The 24,105-nt window shown below is 41.7% G+C and overlaps 3 protein-coding genes across 6 annotated transcripts; 1 reads left to right on the forward strand and 2 right to left on the reverse strand.

Annotated features, from left to right (window-relative positions):
• The first annotated feature begins 370 nt into the window (after positions 1–370).
• Positions 371–6,713, forward strand: LOC122023055 (guanosine deaminase). Of its 2 annotated transcripts, none has more exons than XM_042581154.1 (5): positions 371–482; positions 1,384–1,443; positions 3,457–3,647; positions 6,229–6,333; positions 6,419–6,713. In XM_042581154.1, exons 1-5 carry the CDS (start codon positions 374–376, stop codon positions 6,605–6,607), a joined length of 654 nt encoding a protein of 217 aa, XP_042437088.1. In that variant the 5' UTR covers positions 371–373; the 3' UTR covers positions 6,608–6,713. The 2 variants fall into 2 exon arrangements, with proteins under 2 accessions (XP_042437088.1, XP_042437093.1); XM_042581159.1 differs by lacking the exon at positions 371–482 and adding an exon at positions 556–852.
• A 372-nt stretch (positions 6,714–7,085) lies between these two features.
• LOC122023039 (probable polygalacturonase) lies at positions 7,086–10,218 on the reverse strand. 3 transcript variants are annotated; one of them, XM_042581147.1, is made up of 7 exons: positions 9,689–10,218; positions 8,788–9,105; positions 8,527–8,647; positions 8,167–8,341; positions 7,985–8,055; positions 7,675–7,880; positions 7,086–7,422 (listed from the first exon to the last, which is right to left on the reverse strand). In XM_042581147.1, the coding sequence occupies exons 1-7, from the start codon at positions 9,701–9,703 to the stop codon at positions 7,213–7,215; spliced, it is 1,116 nt and encodes a 371-aa protein (XP_042437081.1). In that variant the 5' UTR covers positions 9,704–10,218; the 3' UTR covers positions 7,086–7,212. The 3 variants fall into 3 exon arrangements, with proteins under 3 accessions (XP_042437081.1, XP_042437076.1, XP_042437073.1); XM_042581142.1 differs by having other exon boundaries at positions 7,086–7,880; positions 9,689–9,780; positions 9,873–10,212; XM_042581139.1 differs by having other exon boundaries at positions 7,086–7,880; positions 9,689–10,216.
• Positions 10,219–14,660: 4,442 nt separating this feature from the next.
• On the reverse strand, positions 14,661–17,118 carry LOC122023070 (protein CHUP1, chloroplastic-like). Its single transcript, XM_042581167.1, has 7 exons — positions 16,584–17,118; positions 16,066–16,470; positions 15,863–15,994; positions 15,550–15,731; positions 15,333–15,444; positions 15,070–15,213; positions 14,661–14,976 (listed from the first exon to the last, which is right to left on the reverse strand). The coding sequence occupies exons 1-7, from the start codon at positions 16,974–16,976 to the stop codon at positions 14,851–14,853; spliced, it is 1,494 nt and encodes a 497-aa protein (XP_042437101.1). The 5' UTR covers positions 16,977–17,118; the 3' UTR covers positions 14,661–14,850.
• Positions 17,119–24,105: the final 6,987 nt, after the last annotated feature.

Here is a 24,105-nt window from a genome sequence, read left to right on the forward strand (position 1 = left end):
GGATCAGTTTTTGTGATCCAGGGGATATGTCACTCGTATTTACGGTCGGATCACAGTCACGATCCGGTCGTAAATGATTACGATCCCTTCCTAGGTTCATCATCCCTAACAGGTTATAGTTTTTATTCGGAGCGGGCTGCCGGAGGCCGTCCGGAGAACACCCTCGTTCGGCGCCAAGTAACCTTGCTACTTATCCACCACCGTAAACCTTCGAGCGAATTCTGACCGTCCGCTCCGAACAAAAATTATAATTTGATGGGGACGATGAACCCAAAAGGAATCACAATACGAATGTCACATCTTTTGTATCATAAAAAAATGGTCCAAAAAAATGTGTGCTCCTTTTTTTTCTGCCTTCCTATCCCTTGCCAACATGTTCCTCTATATATACTGCCACAGGGCATTCGCTATTAGCCCAACTTGGTTTAAGGATTTGAAGAAGAGCTCGTTTGCCTACTCTAATTTCATGGAAGAAGCGCAAGGTGCGGCTGAATCATGTTTCTTTTATTCGGGCTGCCGTAGCCCTGTGCTCGGATGTTGGGTTCGTTTGAGATTTAAATCCTTGATCTTTGTTCGCTTTTCACGATCGGTTACGAATCGCAAGTGGCCTCATTGGAGATCCCGCTGTGGTATCTTCCCGGAAAGTCGCCGCCTTTACGCGGAAAGGATCGATTTTTACGCCTCGTTATTGTACGCCTGCATCGGCTGTCAAGGCCATCGGTTGATACTGAATTTTGTCGACAGTTCTGATTCTGATCGAAATTCTTCCCATCTTACCGTTCCTAGCAATTGGTCTTAGAATTCATCGTTTTAGCCTCCGCTTTCGTCTTCTTTTTCTTAAAAATCAGCCCGGTAAATGAGATTTTTTTTATTATTATTATCTGGTATCTGTCAAAGATTTAGGCCCCTTTTTTGTAATTGGTAGGTTCTATTTCAGGATATGTATTTTTTTTTACTTCAATTTCCGCTGGTTTTTAAATCCGGTGCTTATTCTAATTTCTGCTCTGAGATTTGAGCTTTCAGCGACATAAGATATTCTGTGAATTGTTTCCTATACCCCACGGTGTGTTTAGGTCACCCAGATTTCAACTTCTCTGGTTTTCATGTCCATTATAATCTAAAATATAGTGGTTTTCAATTTCCAAGTTTTATTTCGTTTACCATATGTTGGATTTTTGACTATGTATATACTTAGGCATCAATTACTTAATTCATTAGGGGTGAAATTGAACTTCTTTTTTTTTCTTTCTGTGGTGTATGGTGAGACTGCATCTTTTTTCACTGTCTACCACTTCCACCCTAGATCTTATGTATAATTAGTTAAGTACTTATCATACTGGCACTGGTTGTTGTTTACTATGCTCATTTGCATTGTGGTTTCAGTGGTGGAGTCAAAGGACGGGACCATCTCTGTGGCTTCTGCATTTTCAGGTCATCATGAAGGTAATTGAGTAACATCATCTTTCTATAGTAAAATGGAGGACTATTAGTGCTCTCCTTTTTTTTTGTTGTAGTTTTTCTTTTGAAATAAAATACATTGTATAGTTTTGACTGACCAAAAGGAATTATGGAGAAATTGAAGAGATGCGTTTAGATTGGATTGTAAGAGGAATTATGGAGAGTTATGATAGGAAAGAAATAATAGAAGTTGAGGGAGAATGGATCTCTACCGTTGTGCATACTCTGATGAAATTGAGTGGAAAAAAACGAACCTAATTCCTCTTCTTTCCTCTCTGTTTAAGAAGATACTATAAGCGAGGGAATGCTATTATTTTGCTTTCTTTTCTTTTCCTCCTTTCCTTTCCTTTCTTCTATGCACGAGTAAACACAACATACTAGAGGAGACTTTAATATTAATTAATTAAAGGATAGCAGGTTAGATGGAAATGAACTTAGATGATAAATAAGGAACCCAATCCCTCTTCTTTCCTCTCTGTTTAAGAAGATACTGTAAGTGAGGGATTGGGATTTGTTTTCCTTTATTTTCTTTTCCTTTTCTTTTTCTCCTTTCCTTTCTTTTCCTTTCCTTTCTTCTATGCACAAGTAAACACAACACACAACAGGAGACTTTAATGTTAATTAATGAAATGATAGCAGGTTAAATGGAAATGAAATTAGATGATAAATAGTTGATGGGAGAATTTGGGATTAAATATAATAAATTTTACTGAGTTTTTCCCTATTTTTGACAAAATGCAAAGGGAATTATGGAGAAACTGATGAGATGTATTTAAATTGGATTAAAAGAGAAATAATGGTGGAGTATGATAAGGAAGAATTAATGAGTGTTGTGAGAGGATTGATCTCTATGAGAGGAGAATGTGATGTTAGTTAATCAACTAAAGATGGATGGATGGATTGGAAATAAACCTAGAGGATAAAATAGGTAAGTGAGTGAATTGCGGAGGGTGCACACAATGGTGTGAGCATGGTGAAGGTGGTGTGATGAGAGGAGGTAGAAGGGGGAGGAGATGTTGTAGAGGAGGGCCTAGTGGCCCATGAGGGTGGGGCAAAAGAAGATTCAAATGTTCACATTCACAGTCGTTGAGATCAGGATCGTTCAACCATTACTACCATACGATGAGGAAGAATATGATACGACAAGGGGAGGTGAAGGTGGGAGGATGAGGATCATTGCAGCAAGGGCTTTGAGATCCATGAAGGTGGGATAGGACAAGATGTCAATGTCGGTAGGAGTTGAGATTGAGGGGTATTCAACCAATGTCACTTTGTGACAAGAAAAAAGTATCATGTTTGATCCACTGTTTAAGGCTTGTTATTTTTATGGTCAAAAGTAATTTTACTTTTAATGGCCAAATTTAAAATATTTAATGCTTTTTTGTTCTTACATTGTTTTTAAAGGAGGTTGATTAAAGCACAAATGTTGGATTGGTAGTTTTTTTTTTTTTTTTTTGAAAAAAAAACACTCTCAGATTAAAAAATGCTTTATTCAGCACAAAAAAAAAAGATAAACATGGAGGTCATGGTGACAATAAAGAGATGAGAGCACAAGAAAGTTTGTAGAAAAGGAGAATGGAAGAAGGATAAAAGTATCACCTAGTTAAAAAGTTTGCATTTATATTTGTGTAAGTGGTCATAGGTGAAAAAAAAAATGATTGTTTTTATCAAACTTGCTCATAAATGATCATATGGAAGGATTTACAATGATCATATAAATACTTTCTAGATAAATTAGTATGTTATTTTTAAATATAATTAGATTTTGATTTAACATTTTCAATAATTTTATATTAGTTTAGATTTTATAATTTACTGCACATCACACATGTTTATATTATTTTGTATTTCTTCTTTAGGCCATATGATACATAATATACAAGGAAAGATCTTAGTTAGTAGCGTGTTATTTTTTCACTTTCTTTCCGTTACTTTTTTTATGAATCTTTTCTTCTCACCGCATTCTTTTTTTGTGTATTATGGTGTTGTTTCAAGCAGTTGTCCAAGATAGAGATCATAAATTTTTATCAAAAGCTGTTGAAGAGGCATATCATGGAGTTGAATGTGGTGATGGAGGGCCTTTTGGTGCAGTTGTTGTTTGTAATGATGAGGTAGTAGTAGGTTGTCATAACATGGTGCTGAAGCACACAGATCCTACCGCTCATGCTGAGGTCACTGCAATAAGAGAGGTAAGAATATTAGATGGTTTAAACTGTATACTAATTCTTCAAACTATTTTTGCATACTTGGCAAAGCTGAGTCACATATTCAGGTCTATGCTATCCAATTCTTTGCTTATATTTCATATGAGAAGCTAATAGCTCACTAGGATTTCTAAATAGTACAACAAAAATGTCAACATTATCAAACATCCACAAACAGTGAGCAATTCCTAGTATTTTGATATCATCAATTTGGTTATGTTGACACGCTACTATGTATGATTCTCTCAGCTGGTAAGTTAGACTTTGAATTGTTTGGTTGGCAGATATTACTCACTGTGTTTTAAATGACATGCAATCTACATGTTTCTAGTGATGAAAAACAATAGGTCTTTCTTAGGCTAATACAAATAGGTTAGAACTTGGTTTTTCATTAAAGGCTAATGGACCTTGCTAGATGTCAACGATTGAGTTTTTGGAAGCTATTGATAGTCAGCGGATCAACCTTTTTCCTTGAATGACATCTTTTAACAAAAGAAATACATAGCTAATTATGTAAGGCATACTTAAATGATTTCCTTCCATCTCACCATTCAGGCAGGTTACATAGCTGATCAACTTTTGGCAGTCTTATATAGTTCCTCTGAGATAGTAAACATTGGAGTATCTCAAATGGTACACAAATTGTATAAACAAAATAAAACACCAATTTAATTTCTTTATTTTAATTTGAAGTAACCTCCTAATAGTATTATTTTTATTTCATCATTTATTCATTATCATTTCATTCTATTTGTCAGATGCTCTTTATCTAAACATATGTTGCCATAGGCATGATACCTATATGGTCTCTTAATTTTCACTATAACTAATTTTCTTGAACAAATCCTACTACTACTGGTGTTGCAACCCAATCTTAGGAGGGTGGGGAGTCTATTGCAAAGGCAACAAGCTCGGATGAGGCATGCTCCTGGCAATCTTATAGGATACTAGGGGGAATGAACCAACACACATACTAAGTAGAAAATGTATACTACAACAACAACAACCAAGCATTATCCCACTAGATGAGGTCGGCTAGCTCTATCTCTTACTATATCATCATCTATACTTAAATATATAACTGGAGTAAAATGCCTTGGATAGTTTATGTGCATACTCTTAACAACAAGATGCCTTTTGATGGGATTAGTTGAGTTTCATATAAGAACTCCATAATTAAGCATGCTCAGTATGGAGCAATCCAAAATGAGTGACCTTTTGGGCTTATTGTGACCTTGTCTGGGGAGGACAAAGAGCAATTGTCAAGGCAATGAGCTCAGACAAGGTGTGATTCGTAGTTGTCTTCTAGGTTACTTGGACAATAATGAACTGAAACACAAACTGAAGCTGAGAAAGTGTGATTGAGCCACAGGAGTAAAATGTCTTGAATAACTTAAGTGTGTACTCTCAACAACAAGATGCCTTTTGGTGGAATTAGCTGAGTTCATAAAAGCTCCATAGGTATACATGCTCAGTGTGGAGCACAGTTCCTAGTTATGCCACCTAAACCCACAACGTACAATGTCAAATCATTCTTTCTGATTAAGTACAATTCTCTGGTAATGTAGGAAATGGTGGAGGAATGTTCTCATGTTGGCATGAAAGAATTACTGATTTAGGTTGTTGTCTCTTTGCATGATGGAAAGATGTCTTTTATACCTTGCAACTGTCAAATTTAGTCTTAACTCATGCACTTTTACAAAATACAAATGGCTTTTGCATCACTCAGATATTCAAAATACTGCAACCATCTTTGCTAGGTATAGATACAAACGAGTCTAAAATAAATTTTATAAAGAAATACTCAATAAAAAAAATGGTTCATAGGTGGACACATTGTCTGAATGATATAGGCATATAAATAAATTTAATAAATGAACTTGTGAAATTTCTTTTGAGTTATGATCATAGTAAAGTCATTTGTGCACCTTAGTTTTGTTCTATATGGTGAATTATTGGCTAATAAGGCTCGTAAGCATATACGGGTGAGCTACTATTAACTTGAGTTAAAATATTTTGGTCCAGTGGTCGGGTTATACACATCAATGGTTAATTCTCTAGTTTATGTTGGTTAGCCATTGGTACCAAAGCAAAGCTAATCCTGGCATGGCATAGTAAGCTATTGCAAAAGGCTGCCTAAGTGATGAATATGGTGCCACTTGACCTGGACTTCAGCTTTTATGGGATTCCATATCTCGTGTGGGTAAGATTATAAGATATTAGTTTAGTCCCATTTGAAGAAATTGAGGCAAATAAATAAGGCATATAGGCATAGATGAGTGAATTACTTTGAACTTGGGCTATTTTGTGTCAGTCTAGTTAATGGATAGTTCTCTCATCTATGTTCGATTATGGGTTGTGACAAAACCATATTCTTTCAGTGCTGAATGGAAGCTTTCTGGAGTGCTTGCTCACTGTACCCTTCATGTATAAATTAAATCTCAATTGCTAAGTAATTTGAAATAACCTTGGAAATAAGAATTCATCTATTGATTTAATCAACAAGCATCGGTGACTCACCAAAAACTTTCAAGGTAGTTTTTCACATGGTCTGTTATTATTTCAGGCCTGCAAAAAGCTTGGGAAGATTGAACTTTCAGATTGTGAGATCTATGCTTCCTGTGAGCCTTGTCCGATGTGCTTTGGAGCAATTCACCTTTCGCGAATTAAGGTGGTCATTGGTCTTGTATTTTCTTTTGAACTTTTTAATCTTGTAAAAAATTTTGCTCATCTGGTTTCGCTTCAACCAAATGTAGAGGCTGGTCTATGGAGCAAAAGCAGAGGCTGCTATAGCTATAGGATTTGATGATTTCATTGCCGATGCTCTGAGAGGCACCGGATTCTACCAGAAAGCTCATATGGAGATCAAACAAGCTGATGGCAGTGGCGCCGTGATTGCTGAACAAGTATTCGAGAAGACCAAGGAAAAGTTTCAGATGTATTAAATATATATGCTACATTGTTTTCTGAATCGCCCTGCTGTATGCAAAATAATCAACAAACTTTGTGAATATTGATTGTCTTCTGTTAATCAATTGATATTCAAGTGGATGAGCTTTCATTTATTTCTTTAATGTTTTGGTGATGTTGCACTATTGTAAGCCTCTACTAGCTAAAGATCCACAGCTCTTTTATTGCAAACTAAGATAAGAGTAATGCTGAAACACTTATTCCAAATTTCATCAGTAGAATTTTTGATCTTTCATGCAGAGTGATCCAGTCAGTTAAAATGTTGTTATTAGAGAACATTTGAAGCTTCACCTTTCCAAATTTTGGCCAAATAAACTAAGAAACATGGGGAAAATTTTGCCATTTTTTTACATCACTCCTTCACTCGTATATAATCATAAAATTGAAACAGGCATCGACTTTCACACGGGCAAGAAGACCTCCCTGCACTTTCAACTTTTTTCGATCTTAAAGACATTACCAATCTCAGCTGAAGGCTACACACAAATGTCGGCCCATGAACAAAACAATCTCTTTGTATCAAACTCTGTAAAGAACTGAACATCCTGTTGCAGATTAAGGTTTCGATTGTTTACTGAATTCAAAGAATTTGCACCAGATTGCAATGCTCTAAATGCTCAGTTGTGTAACAAAGTGATGCTTGATAGGGATTTTTGAGTGCTTCGCATGATTCTGGAGAAACCGAGTTAGAAAAGCCTTCAATGTAAGAACAGTTCCATGGAGATTTTGAGTTGACAGAGAGGTCCACATTCGATAAGCAAATGTTGCTAAAGTTAGCCCCTTGAATACCCTGCAAGAAGCCAGCGACATTAATATCTGTCCCTACAATGTCTTCTATGGTGATCATGTCGATAGTTGGAAGAGTGTTTGGATCATAATTGTCATCCGGGTGCTCTCCATATTGTCCCGTTATACCGATGGCCGTCTTAACGCTGCTCATGACGACGTTGGAGATGTGAATGTACTTGACATATCCTCCGCGCCCAGGGGATGTTTTTATTCTGATACCATACAGGGAGTCAAAGAGAGAGATGCCATCTACCTGCACATTTGAAATGCCACCTGACATCTCACTGCCAATAGCAATCCCAGCACCAGAATGAGCTGCGCCAACGATGTGTCGAATGCTGATGTTGGAACTTGGGTGAGCAAAGGCAATGCCATACTCATCCCATCCACTTTTGATGACGATCAGATCATCGCCGGTGTTGATGTAGCAGTCCTCGATGCAGACATTATTAGATGAATCTGAATTATTAAATATAGTAAGTAGCTGAAATTGATTATAATCAGCAATATACTTCAAACTGATACCCAAATCAAACTTTCAAGTCATAGGCTTTTCAGTTTACCTGGATCTATCCCATCAGTGTTTGGTGAATCTGATGGCGCAAGGATTGTGACATTTTGGATGAGAACTTGGCTGTTAATCCAGTAAAAAGTCTCAAGTCTTCCCAACGATGTAAACCTCCACTCGTGCATCGACCGAAAGATGCTAACAAGAGAAGCAATTCAAATCATAGGAGAGACATACCTGCAATACACAGGGTGGATGGCCCAAAATGGCGAATCAGTGAAAGTAAGATTTGAGATGACCACTCCAGTTGAATACATCAGTTCTATCAGATGCGGCCGCGTGTAGTCGAGAGTGTTATTCCTGAACCAGTCCCACCAAACACTGCCTTGGCCATTAACAGTCCCATTGCCACCTGCAGCAAGTTCATGCTTAAATCAGCTCAATTTTTTCGAACAATGGTGACATTTCGGTAAACTATGCAATGTAGTAGTTTGTAACAGTATAGTAAACAACAAGAATAGATGGAAGCTCAGCTATACATAAAACTCTCATTGATACTAAGTCGAGGGACAAACTTCATTCGTAAAGTATGCTCGCCTGTTATAATCACATCAGTCAAGTTAGATCCATGAATGAGGCTCTGATGCCTCGCACCTGGTAACTCCCTACCGCGGCCATACGATGGCAATGGATCAATGATCGGCCAATCAGCAGGGTCCTGTCGAAAGGCAATTTGGGTTAATTAATTCCAAAACAGAATGCACAATGTCACACCAAGGGAATCCGACTTTGCATCAGAATTTGGCTGATTACACTACTGATTTCTGTAAACGCATCTTTGTAGAAGGTTTAGCTCACCTTGGACCCGATTATTACAGCATCCTCATCCAGTGAGAGAGTCAGATGGCTGATGAGACTAAAACTCCCCGTCAGCCACTTCCCAGCAGGCACAAATAGCTGCGCCCCACCCTTATCGGCAAATGAATGGAGGTAGAAGATAGCATTCTGAAATGCTTTTGTGTTTAGTGTGACACCATCGCCTACGGCACCGAACTCCGTCACGGTGACACTGTGAGGCCTATAAGTGCTCGATCCCATCTCCTTGCAGTATGAACTGGCCATTGCAGTCCATAAGAACTGGCCAACAGTTGCAAGAACCAGAAGAATTCTTAATACCTGAATGAAAATTTCATAGGTCACTTGGATGCAATTAGTAATACAATAAGGCCTAATGCATGCCATTTTTCTATGCTCCAATTAGCTACTAGGAGAATTCAAGAGCTGATTGGGCAAAATCAACTATACAAACCCTAGTCATATTGCGATATACAAGCAGGGCAGGTTTAATTCGACTTGGATTTTTCATCCTTGAGTTTCCAAAAACAAGAAAATCGATAGTTTGTGATAAAGAAGATAAATTCTTAAATCATATCAAGGAACAGCAATGGGGATCGGGCAATCCTAAAATAATAAAAAAGTTATCTGATAACTTGGATTTGCAATGAGTTGAACTGTAAAGCTTCAGTTAACATTTTTTGTATCGAGAAATCCAGATAAGGGATGGATCTGATCTACATAAAAGAAGAATTATTCCTCGAGAAGATAATATAATTATTTGAAGGTAAGGAGGGGAAAAAAATCTCATCTTTCAGAACGCAGATCAGGAAGATCTGGCCACTAAGTTGCAGCAAAGGAAATAAAACTCAACAATTGACGAAAAGAGTTCTAAGAGCAAAGCAAGGGCAAGAGAAGTACTCACAGCACTCGTCTTCATAAGGCCAAGGCTCTGATCTCCACAAACACCAAGGGGAAATCAAATAGAAAGCACCTTCAACACTAAAGGCACAGAAACTGGAAGAAAGAACGAAGGAACAACAAAAAAAATAAAAAATAATGACACACTAAGTCCTCCAAAGAGAACCAGGCAAGTCCTTGTCTTCCACCTTTTGTCTTCCTCAGCTCTCTTTCCACTGTGAGTTCGCGCAGACCAGGTTGGTAATAGAGCTAGTCACGGAGGGCGGAAAGCTCCAGGGAATCAACTCAAATCAATCAATCCACTGACTGCTGGGAAGTTGGTTGGGCATTCTCATACTGTGCGACGCATGCAATGCAGCAGCAGGAGGTGGTGGCATCCGAGTGGAACCGCAAAAACTGGGGGAGAGGGCAGCGTGCAGGCAAACAGAAGAGAGGACAGAGAGAGAAAGAGAGTGAGAGGGGTCGAAGGGTCAGCAGCTTGTACAGGAGTAGTCTTGCTTTGGCTCGTGGGATTCCATTTCCATGGCGGAATACGGAACGCCCGTGAAGAAGAGGGTGGTTGAGAAGACGTCAATGCCCATGTCTCTGTCAATCCATCAATGTCATGGAAGGGTATCTTTTGTCATCTTGTCAAGAATTTAGCAGCTCGCAAAGGAAGGATTTTTAGAGCTTTAGTTTGTAATTATTTCTTTAATTTTATATGTACTTAAATATTTATTTTATTTAAAATTTAATATTTATTTTATTTTATTATATTATGAGGCTTTAATTTATAATTATTTTATATAGCAAAGATTGAATTAGAGTCTTTCTTTAAAAAAAAAAAAAAAATCTCATATTTCAAGAGACGATTGAAGGAAGTCAGATCCTCTAATCCAGAAAATTTTAGACAAAAAGTTCTCTTCATTTATTGGATGGATGAAACTCCATCTATTAAATAGGTGAAATCCAATTTATCCAACTAATGAATAAATAGGGACAGAAATAATCCAGAGATCCTGGAATAGAGGATCTCTAGTGTTAATTACTTTTAGATTGAAATAACTAAACTTATTTCATATTAAATCAAATTGTATGTCTTATTTACAAACATTATTATTCTCTATTAGTTTAAGAATTTTTAATACAGTCGAGGTATAAAATAACGTTTCACTAGTTTATGTGACTAAGATTCAATATTATTTACTCAGTTACCCTCGATATAATATTAGGTTGGTTATTATGAGATATGTTGTGCTCGAAAGATGTTCATATATCTCCACAATAATATGATATTGTCCACTTTGAGCCTAGACCCTCATGATTTTGCTCTTGGGCTCTTCCCAAAAGGCTTCATGTCAATAGAGATAGCATGCATCCTTTTAACCCCATGATCTTTATCAAATCTTTCAATGTGGGACTTTGATTGAAACACAATAATCCTCCCCTCAAACGAAAGACCACAATTACTCTCATAGTCTGGGCCTCCCCGCAAGCATCCGGTCATCCTGACCTGTTCTGGGCCTCCTCGCAAGTATCCACGCCCGGTCACCTTGACCTACTTCAGGCCTACCTGCGAGCATCCGACGACCCTGACCTACTCGCCTCACCTCAAGTACCCGGTCACCCTGACCTGCTCCAGCCCCCCCTGCCGCGCAAGTACTCGGTCATCCTGACCAGCTCTGGGCCTCCCCCGCCAGCATCCGCGCTCGGTCACCTTGACCTACTCCGAGCCTACCTGCGAGCATCCGCCCATCCTGACCTACTCGCCTCACCGCAAGTACCCGGTCACCCTGACCTGCTTCAGGCCTCCCCGTGAGTATCTGGTCACCCTGACCTATTTGCTTCCGCACAAGTATCCGATCACCCTGACCTGCTCCAGGCCCCCCCGCAAAGTACTCGGTCATCCTGACCTGCTTCGGGCCTCCCCGTGAACATCTGGTCACCCTGACCTACTCTAGGCCTCCCATGAACATCTGGTCACCCGACCTACTCCGGGCTCACCCTCAACTTTGTTCAAGGTCATCCCACTTGGCATCTAGTCCGGACCATGCCCCCCCGGCAAGTACTCGGTCATCCTGACCTGCTTCGGGCCTCCCCGTGAGCATCTGGTCACCCTGACCTACTCTAGGCTTCCCACGAACATCCGGTCACCCGACCTACTTCGGGCCCACCCTCAATTTCGTTCAAGGCCGCCCCACTTGACATATGGTCCGGACCATGGCTCTGATACCATTTGTTGTGCCCGAAGGATGTCCACATATCTCCACAATGACATGATATTGTCCACTTTGGGCCTAGACCCTCATGGCTTTGCTCTTGGGCTCTCCCCAAAAGGTCTCATGTCAATGGAGATATCATGCATCCTTTTAACCCCATGATCTTTACCAAATATTTCAATGTGAGACTTTGATTGAAATCCAACAAGATAGAATTTGTTATAATAGATAGAGGTCGATTTTTAATAAAGTCGAATGAATATTCTCCTTCGTAGTGGCCAACTATATATTCTTGATTTACCTCATCACATATGATTGTGGGGTGACCGTATGGGGTCGTTGGAAAGACAGATTTCATCTTACTACAATATTATTTACTATATTGCTTAGAGTTTGTCGAGCTTACTATACTAGAAGCATTTCTTGAGGGATATATGTCCTCGGAAAAAAAAAAAATTCCTCCCACCCCCTAGTTAATTTGGCGGTCACCTATAAGTTGACCCCGTGATTTATCTCTCTTCACAAAATTTGGGGATGGACTGTGAGAGGCACTTAGGATGAGCGTAATTACTTTTTACTACATTATTATTCTATTCTCAATGGGTGCATGCCCTCAGGAAAAAAACCCTTCACCCCTAACCAACTTGGTGGTTAGCTATAAGCTGATCCCATGATTTACTTCTTTTCCTATAACCTGGGGGTAGGTTGTGAAAGGCTCTTGGAGCAAGCATAATTACCTTTTGCTACAATATTAGATATCCAGTTGATTAGAGGATGATAAACTTACTATAATGGTTATAATGGGATAGAGATCAATTTTCGGTGGTCATGAAAATCCCTCCCACCTTTAGCCAACTTGGTGGTTGGGTATAAATTGACACTATCATTTATCACTCTTCACATAACATGAGGAGAAACATCTCGGTGAGTGTAAACATCTTTTATTACAATACTACAATATTATTTAAGCAGATCCATAATTTATTTTTCTTCAGATAATCTGGGGAGAAACTGTGAAAGACGTTTAGAAGGTTTATAATTACTTTTTATTACAATATTATTTATTTTATGTATTCAAATTTTAAAAATTTAAAAACATTAGCTCTTTCTTTTTTTTCCACGTTAGAAATTTTACTTTGTCCCATTAAAAATTTATTGATTTTAATTTACGCCTTCAAATTTAGATAGGAGATAGGATTTAGATAGGCGAGCATTGAAATTTATAAACGTATATTAAGTTTAATTGAATTTTAAGTGATTTAGAGTTATATAGGTTCATAGCTGAAATTAACTAACGGATTAAAAAAAAACTCTGAATCATTTTAAATCAAAACAAATATACTTTTATTATTCTTTTCCAACAGTCACATATGAATTTGAAAGTGTTAATTTAGAGTACTGAATTTTTTTAACTTCGAACAGTTTGAAAATTTTATCACAAACTATTTATAAGGATACTCACCGACAGATATCATTAATGAGTTACTAAAACTTTTCTGATTAATTAAAAACATATTAAATTTTTGAATTTTCTAAAATACGAGACTAGCTTTTATAGTAAGATACTATACCTTAATTGTCTTTTATAGTAAAATACCAGACCTTCACTTTAACCCACAACTGTTTATGCATGTGAGATTAAATTAGACCAGTTTATATCTAACTTTCTAGCAGCTTATAGGACAACAAAAACAAAACAAAGAATTCAACTTCCAATTCCATTAATTAAATCCCTCCCAGCATGAGTTTACTTACATCAAATGAGGCTCCAAAGTTCAAAGAAAGCTTGGGCGTTGGAAAAAGTGAAATTTGAATGTGTTAAAAAAGAATGGAAGGAAGGTCCACAAAGAAGGGGACAAGAACAATTGGGGGAAGAAAATAAAGGACAACTTCTCTGCTCTGTTGCAGCAAAGTCCCTCCAGCTTTGGGATCCAATGTCTTATTAACAATTGCCACTTGACTTATTCTCTGCAGTTTACTAGATCGAGCCCTTCTTTCTACTGGATTAGCCAGTTCGATCGTTAATCCGGTCGAATCGATTTCAGCTCGAGGCGCATTGGAAAAGCGAGCAGTGAGATCAATGATTTGGTTTCACTTTCATTGTGGGGACGAAAGCTCGGGCATGCTACCGCCAGACGATTCTGAGCTGTTTTTGTGCGGCCTCATAAATGGCTGCCATGTGAAATAGGTGCCACCGCAAAGGCAGAAAACAGAGAGCTTTAAATGAGGAGGACTTGGCCATGGCCATGGCCGCTACCTGCCAAGGACCTCCATTTCCAGGATCATGCAGCAGACAGACAGACAGATACCACCCTTCCTGATTCATGCAAAAGAAAGAAACAAGATCTTGCAACAGGACAGTACCGGCAGCCTGCAGATTCCATTAAGGATTCTTGGTCAATGTTCTTGTCGGCATTGATGGGTCATGAAGAGCATCATGATGGACCATCTCGAAGCATTTGTTGGATAGATTTATCTTGAGCCGTCCTCGATCATATAATCGAGTGGTACCAACGAGCATGGCGAACACTCATCTCGACGAGATATAAAAACGGTGGCAGGGATTGGAGTAGTTTTTCATCTTTTAGCAATGTCCAGTAAAAGCTTTGGAGTAGCTTCCACAAAGAGGGACAGGAGGAGTCATGCGCCTTTAGCCTTCTCTCTCAGCAGTAAGCAATGCATGGCATGCTAATGGAACATGGATGTTTATTAATGATGAATGTTGGTGTAATCATCAAACTTATTGTGTTTATGTCTGTGTCTTGTGGCAAGAACAAATCAAGTAACTTCCTTTGGTTTTAGCCATTCCATCTTGGTATTGGTATAAACAAGGCAAATAGCCAATGTGTTTATCATTTCAGACATGAATGTGTCATTCAGGACAAACAATCCAACAAAACCACCATGTTAACTTTGGTTGATCTCCTTTCAGAATCTGATTAAATAAACTGCATCAAACTGAAAAGTTTTAGCCTACTTCCAGTGTTGTACCAGCTTTCCATTGTTTCTGTTGTGATCCTCTACTCTGTGATTCAACCTTCTTCTTCAACTCCTCGATTGTGATCATCACCTCTGACTCGAGCCCTCCGGCAAACTGCAGTGAAATGGAGAACTAAATAATTGGTAAGATTTGATGTCAGTTGATCCATGGCCATTAGTAGTTTGGATGTATCTACAGTTTACTTGCCTGGTGAGCCCTATAAGCAAATTTCACCCCCTGAAACAGAAGTGCCTCTTGTGTCGATTGCCTTTCGGAGGGCTGAAACAGTTCGAGCTCCATTGACACTCTACTCAGGTAGAGTCTTGCAAGCTTCACAGAGATTTGTTTCATCTGCAATTGTAAATGAATAATTTTTTTAGGAAATTGATGATTGTAAGTGAAGAGGAAAGAAGCTACAATGTAGGCAACTCTCTATCCTTTCTTCGAAAGAAAAAAGATCCGGCCTGTACCTTGTTAACCATGCCACAATCTAGCAACCAATCAGTCGGAATTTTGCACTCCTTGTATAACATCATATTTGCATTCCTCAACTCGAGCAATCGATTGACGCCGCGCTCCAACCTTGCATCATCATGGACCACAGCATGAGTACTAGTTGTTAGAAAATAGAAAGAAAATATTGGAAATGAAAGCAGAATGAGAAATTGATCATGAGTTTCTGCTTACTTGTCTAGTAAGTTTGAAATCTTCTTTAGTGTTGCCTCACATGGTGAGGAGGAATCTTCCTTCAAAGAACAAACTTGAGCTTCAAGTTGTTTTAGATCACGGTACTCAACGGCGGCTTCACGCAATGCATCTGCTCTCTTCTCGGGCCAATCGAAATGCTTCAACACAGCTCTCTCATCAACCTGCTCAGTAGGTCATATAGAAACCACAAGAGTAAATACAAGAAAGATGTTATGCATGGTCCAAATTCTATGATTCAGGAACATCAACAAATTTGTATCCTGGAGGAAATTAATTGAACACAGAATCTTACCAAGGTGGAGAGTTCTCCGTCAAGCCAATCAACAAAGGTTAGGACATCTTCCATGCTAGTGAAAGATGACAATTGCACCTTCTCTATAAGCTGCTTGATGAACTGCCCTTTTGTTTCCACGTCTGCTTTAATCTGCCCATGAACATCAACATTACATGAAGAATAAAACTTTGGTGATTTTTGACAGAAGCAACAGGATCTACCGCTACTAGATGAGCTGATCGATGTTGAAGTTCTCCAACAATGCCACTATGTACGATACTGGAGATAGTGTTGGGAGAACCCCCATTGCTTGTCGAACCTTGCTTTCCCTCTTGCTTTGTCAGTGAATGGTATAGTTGGACTAGAACAGAGGAAGCCTTGTTCACTGTTGCTCTTCCTGAAGCATTGTGAGGTGGAGGAGGAGGAGGAGGAGGAGGAGGTGGTGGTGGTGGTGGTGGACCATGGGAAGCACGTTTGGAAGGCGTCAAAGTTGGAACAGGCATCTTAATCATTGCGTTTGGTTGAAATTCTACTGCTTGGGTAGCAGGTCCCATTGCCAAAGGCTGGTTCTTGCAGATTCTGTTTCCAAATTTAACCTCCATTTCTGTAGGATTGTTCTGCTTTTCCTGAACAAGTTCCAGCAAACCTCTAAACTTAGATTTGCCATCTAATCAAGTCATTTAGTTTAATCATTCCTTAAATCAAAAGTTCATTCTAATTTGTTCATTAAGTTCCATACCTGATCAATCTTCTCCATGCTCTTGATCTTTGCTTCAGCTGCATCGAGATCTTGCTCCAGCTTCCTGTTCTGTGACTCCAACTCAACATTCCTCACCTGCAACTTCTCTATCTCAGTCTTCAATCCTGTCACTTCCTTCTGCAACTCCCTCACCAATCTCTCACTCTCACCATCGACTCTTGGGGCACCCAAACCGTCAGTGCCTGGCCTACGCTTGTTGAACTGAGGAGATCTCTCAGCCAATTTTGTGCTGCTTGAATCAAAAGAAGTAGATTTTGGTCTCGCCTTCAACCCTGTAGAGGTCCCATTAGCTGTATCTGTTCTCGGAGAGTCCTTCACTCTCGAGACTACCCTGGTTCTGGCTGCACGTGGAACTGCGGGCTCTTGCTTCATAGCTTTGCTTGGACAAAGCAGTACTGCTGCCTCAAACCTGTAGCTGTGGAGTATATATATTCGAGATTATATCTTTATCATCGTGGTAGCTGAGGAAGGAGGAAGGAGGAAGAGATCACCAGTTGACTAAATTATGAAGCTTACGCGTTCAGGTTCAGTGGCAGCCATAAATATTACTTATTCATGCATGTCAGTAATTGTCTGTGTGGCTCCATGCTAAGTGAGAAAAAAGCTTAGGACCAGAGGATCTTAATGGTGTGATTTACTAATTGCATGCCTTTTCATTTCTGATCTCTTGCCTAAGATATATAGAGGGAAATGAGACAAATTATCAGATCAGTTCGCATTGCTGTATGCCTGTCTTAAAAGCCAAGTGCATCCATCTCTGATGCTTTTCTATGTGGGTGTCAAAGGTGGTTAGGTTAATTAACTAGTGCAACTTAGAAAACATTCGAATCACATAAAATTCTTCTTTCATTTTTCTAGATTTTCTTGCATTAACGCATGTGACAAACAAGACATATTGAAATCACACATCCAATAAATTGGCTAAGAATGAATGCATATAAACCAAACAAGTTCGGCGCTCACTTAATCCAGCAACCATACCTAATACCTTAATTCCAAGTAAATTAAGCAATCACCCGAGCTAGCATGAGTTTATCTCCTCCGTGTTGATCTTTAGACGGATTGAGGGGAGAGCTGGGGACGAGCATATTCGTCTTTTGCCACAATGAGTATACTCGTGCATTCCCCATGAGAGACGAGTAGCTGAGAGTTGATATTTGATTATTTGAAATTTTTATATTTTAAATTTGTTTAGTTAATTATTGAATTTGATGATATAAATTTATTTTTTCATATTAAAAATTTATTTGTTTATTTAACACATAAGAATTTTATCAATGAGTAAATTTAATTGAACGAGATGAGACTTTGCTTGTGAAGGGTGATTTTTTCTGATTGCAACTTCTTAATATCCTCATGATTCTTCTCCCCTTTCTTTGTCACCAATCGAGTGCATCCAACCCAACTCCACCTTCAAATTGGACATGACTACGAATGTGACCCATCTTCAACTCCAAGAAATGGCTGGGGTGATGTTGATCTTTTGACCGGACGTTCATGTGACTGACGTCGTTTGAGTGACGCAAATTAAGCTTGAGACAAAAACATCTGCAAAGCCATTTACATTATCCATATATCCGAAGTTTTTAGGCTTTTGAGAAGAAAGGTTATGCATGGGTTCCAGTTAATTAGTTAATGCATAGGCCTTGGATTTTGTTGACTTGAATTAGAAGATGAACAAAGAAGTAGCTTCTACTCTTCGATATTATTTGTTTTTTGATTGTTGGTTTGTATGTGGTTGTCCAGTGCACTTCAAATGGTATTGAGTAGTGTGTAGTGTGTTCATAGGTCACATTATTTGAAGTGACATCGCTAGATCATAATAGATAGACAAAGAAGTGTTCTAATTAATTATTAATATTTGATCCCGTCCGGAAGTTGAGTCGGATGAAGACGGGCTTTGTTATGTGGAAAGTTGACTGAGAGTCGTAGAATTGTTCTATCTGCCTGATACCCCCCCCCCCCCCCCCCCCTCTTTGGAAAGGTTCACACGGGCGGTTGACGGCTAGAGATGATCAGGACGATGACGCTGTTGCCCTGCGCACACTCAGACTAATCCACCGGTCGTTAGAGACCAGAAACTAGGGGAAAAGTCCCCGGGTCAGGCCCTCCGACGCTCAAGTCAGGTACTTTTTCCTCAGAAAATACAGAGAAAAGACGAAAAGTAGAGACTAGTGAGAAATGACGAGTGAGCGTACCTGTATATAAGGGACAAGGCATCCCTTTTTATACTGCAACGGGAGTTTTTGGATCTGACGGGTGGCAGGGAATGTCAGCTGTCAGGCTTTGTCTGGCGGTGATTGACACGTGGCTTTTCTTGATAGGCTGGCGGCAAAATCAAAGGTGTATTGAGCTCCATTGATTATTCTCTCTGACAAGCAGTTACGATTCATTGGCTGATTTGTCCTGTAGTGTCTGACCGACGAGCCTGCGTTTCAAGATCTGGACTCGCCCTGCTTTTATATACTATTACCCTTGACTTGTATGCCCCGATCTGTGCTAAGCTTGTATCCAGATCTGCCTTTGTCACCTGCTGTCTCTGGCCTGCACATCTCGATCTGCACCCTGGGTTTGTATCCAGACTTCTGCTCCTTGGCTTCAATGTCCCGATCTACACTCTGGGTCTGTAGGTAGACCTCTGATCCTTGGTTTGGATGTCTCGACCTGTACGCTGGGTCTGTAAGCAGACCTCTAATCCTTGGCTTGGATGCCCCGACCTGCACGCTGGGTCTGTAGGCAAACCTCTGATCCTTGGCTTGAATGTCCCGACCTGCACGCTGGGTCTGTAAGCAGACCTCTGATCCTTGGCTTGGATGTCCCGATCTGCACGCTGGATCTGTAAGCAGATTTGTGATTCTTGGCTTCAATGTCCCGACCTGCACGCTGGGTCTGTACCAGACATGTTTGTTTGTAGTTTCCGTCTTTAGCTATACCTGGCCCGCGAGCTTGTTTATTACTCACTGTCAGGGCTGGTCTTATAATCCCCTCCTTTGACCACCCTGTCCGCTGAGACTTTGACTTTGGACACGTAAGCTGGACTTTTGACCTCCCTCTTGTCCTTATCATCCTGACTGCTAACCGACCACAACGGCCTGACCTCTGACCTTCCTGACCTCCACATCTGCTTGACTGCTGACCGGCCACGGGGGCTTGACTTTTGACCCTCCTGACCTCCATGTCAGCTTGACTGCTGACCGGCCACGGAGGCTTGACTTTTGACCCTCCTGACCTCCATGTTAGCTTGACTGCTGACCGGCCACGGAGACTCGACTTTTGACTTTCCTGTCCTCCAGGTCAGCTTGACTTCTGACCCTCTTGTGGCCTTGACTCATAACCACATCATCCTATCGACCCCACAAAACATGCATCGTATCACAAGCCTCCCCCTCAAGTCTAGTCGAAGGAGGCTCTAGTCCAACTAACTAGACCCCCGTCCTTGTGTTAGCTGACCTGGCTCCCGCACCCTTTGCTGCCCTGTCTCCCCTCTACCTCTTGGGGAATATCCGGTACTCCTAGGAGAAGTACTATCTCTTGTGCTCATGCTGACTCCTCAACTTCCGAGCACACTTTCCTCCTATAAATATGACACTGTTTTCTAAGCGTCGCCTCAAGTTTCAAGGAAATCTCTTCACCTTCTCCTTCCTTATAAAAGATCTGAACATCCGCTGCTTTCAACTATCCTCTTGTTAATGCAGTACTCTGTATCTATGGAGCCTACCACAGAACCTAGCGAATTTGCTTCTTTGCTTCGACAAACTTCCCATCTGCTAGAGCTATCGGCTCAAAAAGAAGAAACTTCGCTCCAGCACATTTCCACTCTGACGGAGTTGTTGGCTCAAAAGGAAAGCATCCTTCAGGAGATGACCGCGAGCAGAGATCTTCAGGCTTCCCTTACTCATGAGATGGAGAGCCTCTGGCTAGCCGCCAAATCTAGGACCCGAGCCGAAATCGCTCTTAAACATAAAGCTCAATCGGACTTCCAGAGTCAGGGGTAGTATATTGTTTATTTGAAGAGGAAGCATGAAGATGAGGTGACTCTCTTGAAAGAGGAGGGACGTATCAAAAATGAAACCATTGGGCAGTTGAAACGTACCATCGACCTTATTACAGCAGATTTAATTAAGGTCCGAGCTCATCTGACTATAAAGGATCAAGCCTCTGGCTCAGGAAGCCATGTAAACCCTTAAAGAACGTATCTCTAATTTTGATGGAACAACAGTTGTTTTTTGTATTCCCCTCCTATTGTAGCTCCACTCTTTGCTTTGGATATCATGATGTTTTTATAGAACACCTGTGTCTGTCTAATATTTCTAACAAAAATAATAGTAATAAAAAAGTAGATTGCTTACCCAATGTTACCTCATATCATATGAACTCTTGACCAAAGTTAATGAGTTAGACGAAGATAGGCCTGCAAGACTCCCTATGTAATTAGAACCCTTGAATACTGCTTATTGACCAGTCGGACGCGACAACTTAGCTCACGGCTTGGTGTGTCGGCAAATATAAGACATACTGCTCGAGAAAATCATTGCCCGATCGAGAAGGTCGTTGGTCGTGAGAGCCCTGCTCACTTATAACTCGCACTGGGGAGAGAGTCTGGGACAGCCGACCTGAAAGGTCGTTGGGCGTGAGAGCCATGCTCACTTATAACTCACACTGGGACGAGAGTCTGGGACAGCCGACCTGGAAGGTCGTTGGGTGTGAGAGTCATGCTCACTTATAACACGCCCTGGGGCGAGAGTCTGGGACAACCGACCTGGAAGGTCGTTGGATGTGAGAGTCATACTCACTTATAACTCGCACTGGGGCGAGAGTTTGGGACAGCCGACCTGGAAGGTCGTTGGGCGTGAGAGTCATGCTCACTTATAACTCGCACTGGGGTGAGAGTCTGGGACAGCCGACCTGGAAGGTCGTTGGGTGTGAGAGTCATGCTCACTTATAACTCGCATTGGGGCGAGAGTCTGGGACAGCCGACCTGGAAGGTCGTTGGGCGTGAGAGTCATGCTCACTTATAACTCGCATTGGGGCGAGAGTCTGGGACAGCCGACCTGGAAGGTCGTTGGGCGTGAGAGTCATGCTCACTTATAACTCGCACTGGGGCGAGAGTCTGGGACAACCGACCTGGAATGTCGTTGGGCGTGAGAGTCATGCTCACTTATAACTTGCACTGGGGCGAGAGTCTGGGACAACCGACCTAGAAGGTCGTTGGGCGTGAGAGCTATGCTCACTTATAACTCGCATTGGGGTGAGAGTCTGGGACAGGTCCATTGGGCGTGAGAGTCATGCTCACTTATAACTCGCACTGGGACAAGAGTCTGGGACAGGTCCATTGGGCGTGAGAGTCATGCTCACTTATAACTCGCACTGGGGCGAGAGTCTGGGACAGCCGACCTGGAGGGTCGTTGGGCGTGAGAGCTATGCTCACTTATAACTCGCACTGGGGCGAGAGTCTGGTACAGCTGACCTGGAAGGTCGTTGGACGTGAGAGTCATGCTCACTTATAACTCGCACTGGGGCGAGAGTCTGGGACAACCGACCTAGAAGGTCGTTGGGTGTGAGAGTCATACTCACTTATAACTCGCACTGGGGCGGGAGTCTAGGACAACCGACCTGGAAGGTCGTTGGGCATGAGAGTCATGCTCACTTATAACTCGCACTGGGGCGAGAGTCTGGGACAGCCGACCTGGAAGGTCGTTGGGCGTGAGAGCCATGCTCACTTATAACTCGCACTGGAGCGAGAGTTTGGGACAACCGACCTGGAAGGTCGTTGGGCGTGAGAGTTATGCTCACTTATAACTCGCACTGGGACGAGAGTCTGGGGCAGCCGACCTGGAAGGTCGTTGGGCGTGAGAGTCATGCTCACTTATAACTCAGACTGGGGCGAGAGTTTGGGACAACCGACCTGGAGAGTCGTTGAGCGTGAGAGCTATGCTCACTTATAACTCGCACTGGGGAGAGAGTCTGGGACAACCGACCTGGAAGGTTGTTGAGCGTGAGAGCCATGCTCACTTATAACTTGCACTGGGGCGAGAGTCTGGGACAGCCGACCTGGAAGGTCGTTGGGCGTGAGAGTCATGCTCACTTATAACTCGCACTGGGGCGAGAGTCTGGGACAACCGACCTGGAAGGTCGTTGGGCGTGAGAGTCATGCTCACTTATAACTCGCACTGGGGCGTGAGTCTGGGACAGCCGACCTGGAAGGTCGTTGGGCGTGAGAGTTATGCTCACTTATGACTCGCATTGGGGCGAGAGTCTGGGACAGCCGACCTGGAAGGTCGTTGGGCGTGAGAGTCATGCTCACTTATGACTCGCATTGGGGCGAGAGTCTGGGACAACCGACCTGGAAGGTCGTTGGGCGTGAGAGTCATGCTCACTTATAACTCGCACTGGGGCGATAGTCTGGGACAACCGACTTGGAAGGTCGTTGGGCGTGAGAGTCATACTCACTTATAACTCGCACTGGGGCGAGAGTCTGGGACAGCCGACTTGGAAGGTTGTTGGGCGTGAGAGTCATGCTCACTTATAACTCGGACTGGGGCGAGAGTCTGGGACAACCGACCGGGAAGGTACATCCCGACCACAATGTGCGTTGCAAACCTAGAGAGTAACCTCCTGGCTAAGACAGATGTTGCCGACCTAGGGGTCGATCTCTTGACCAGGATATATGTTGCCGACCTGGGGGTCGATCTCCCGACCAGGACATATGCCGCCGACCTGGGGGTCGATCTCCCGACCGGGGATTGCTTGAAGAGCTTCGACTTTGTCTGTCATCAAAAAATATACCATTAGTGGTGCTGTGAGGATAACCATATTAAAATCTTACTCAGCCTTGGCCTCGCTGCATTTGAATTTTTTTCCCGCTTCTTTTCTTTGACGGTCCCCAAGAAAATCGTGTGGTAAGCGTTTCCGCACTCCCGCTTCATATCATGATTTGCCTTATCACAACCATCATTAATACGACTCTTAGGGGATCGACGCCTGTCTCATGCCTTTATTGCTTATGCATGATGACGCCGCCCACACCACTCCTTTTGGGTACACGCTTTCCCACAAGAACATGTCTCTCGGTGATCGAACGGCTTTAGGCGCTTCACCCAAAAAGATACTTGACATCCTTTTTCGATATTCCCGAGGAGAACTTCCTTTATAAACCCTAAAGGCAGTCCATCGTCATTACCTTGCGCATTTTGACTGCCTTCCTCTTTCTGTTGCTTCGACTTCTCCGGCATCTCCACCCTTCCCCTTCTAGGCTCTTCCCGTCTGGTGCTCTTCTCCCCTCCCCCCTAACTAATCTCTTCTGCAACCTTCTTTGTTTTGATAATGGTTGACGGTAAGGCGACCTTTTGGTATTCGTGTTTCCTTTCTGACATAGACCAACACGACCTATCCATGATTCGGTCTGACTTGAGGCTCGGCAAAGAATATATACTTCGCATCCCCACACCCACCGAGCATCCTTCATCCCCTCCTGAAGGCTTTATGACCGTTTTCCGGATCA

This window comes from Zingiber officinale, chromosome 1A (assembly GCF_018446385.1).
Source record: "Zingiber officinale cultivar Zhangliang chromosome 1A, Zo_v1.1, whole genome shotgun sequence".
Taxonomy (NCBI): domain Eukaryota; kingdom Viridiplantae; phylum Streptophyta; class Magnoliopsida; order Zingiberales; family Zingiberaceae; genus Zingiber; species Zingiber officinale.

What these genes read in the sequence shown, in the direction of transcription:
- LOC122023055 (XM_042581154.1), top strand. Translation starts at nt 374, where the DNA reads ATGTTCCTCTATATATACTGCCACAGGGCATTCGCTATTAGCCCAACT. An exon ending in TTTCATGGAAGAAGCGCAAG is followed by an intron (nt 483 to 1,383) that starts GTGCGGCTGAAT and finishes TTGTGGTTTCAG; the next exon opens with TGGTGGAGTCAAAGGACGGG. An exon ending in ATTTTCAGGTCATCATGAAG is followed by an intron (nt 1,444 to 3,456) that starts GTAATTGAGTAA and finishes TGTTTCAAGCAG; the next exon opens with TTGTCCAAGATAGAGATCAT.
- LOC122023039 (XM_042581139.1), bottom strand. An exon ending in CTGTAATAATCGGGTCCAAG is followed by an intron (nt 8,648 to 8,787) that starts GTGAGCTAAACC and finishes GCCTTTCGACAG; the next exon opens with GACCCTGCTGATTGGCCGAT. An exon ending in CACTGATGGGATAGATCCAG is followed by an intron (nt 7,881 to 7,984) that starts GTAAACTGAAAA and finishes TTAATAATTCAG; the next exon opens with ATTCATCTAATAATGTCTGC.
- LOC122023070 (XM_042581167.1), bottom strand. Translation starts at nt 16,976, where the DNA reads ATGAAGCAAGAGCCCGCAGTTCCACGTGCAGCCAGAACCAGGGTAGTC. An exon ending in GCATGGAGAAGATTGATCAG is followed by an intron (nt 16,471 to 16,583) that starts GTATGGAACTTA and finishes GAACTTGTTCAG; the next exon opens with GAAAAGCAGAACAATCCTAC. An exon ending in ATTTCAAACTTACTAGACAA is followed by an intron (nt 15,445 to 15,549) that starts GTAAGCAGAAAC and finishes TGATGATGCAAG; the next exon opens with GTTGGAGCGCGGCGTCAATC.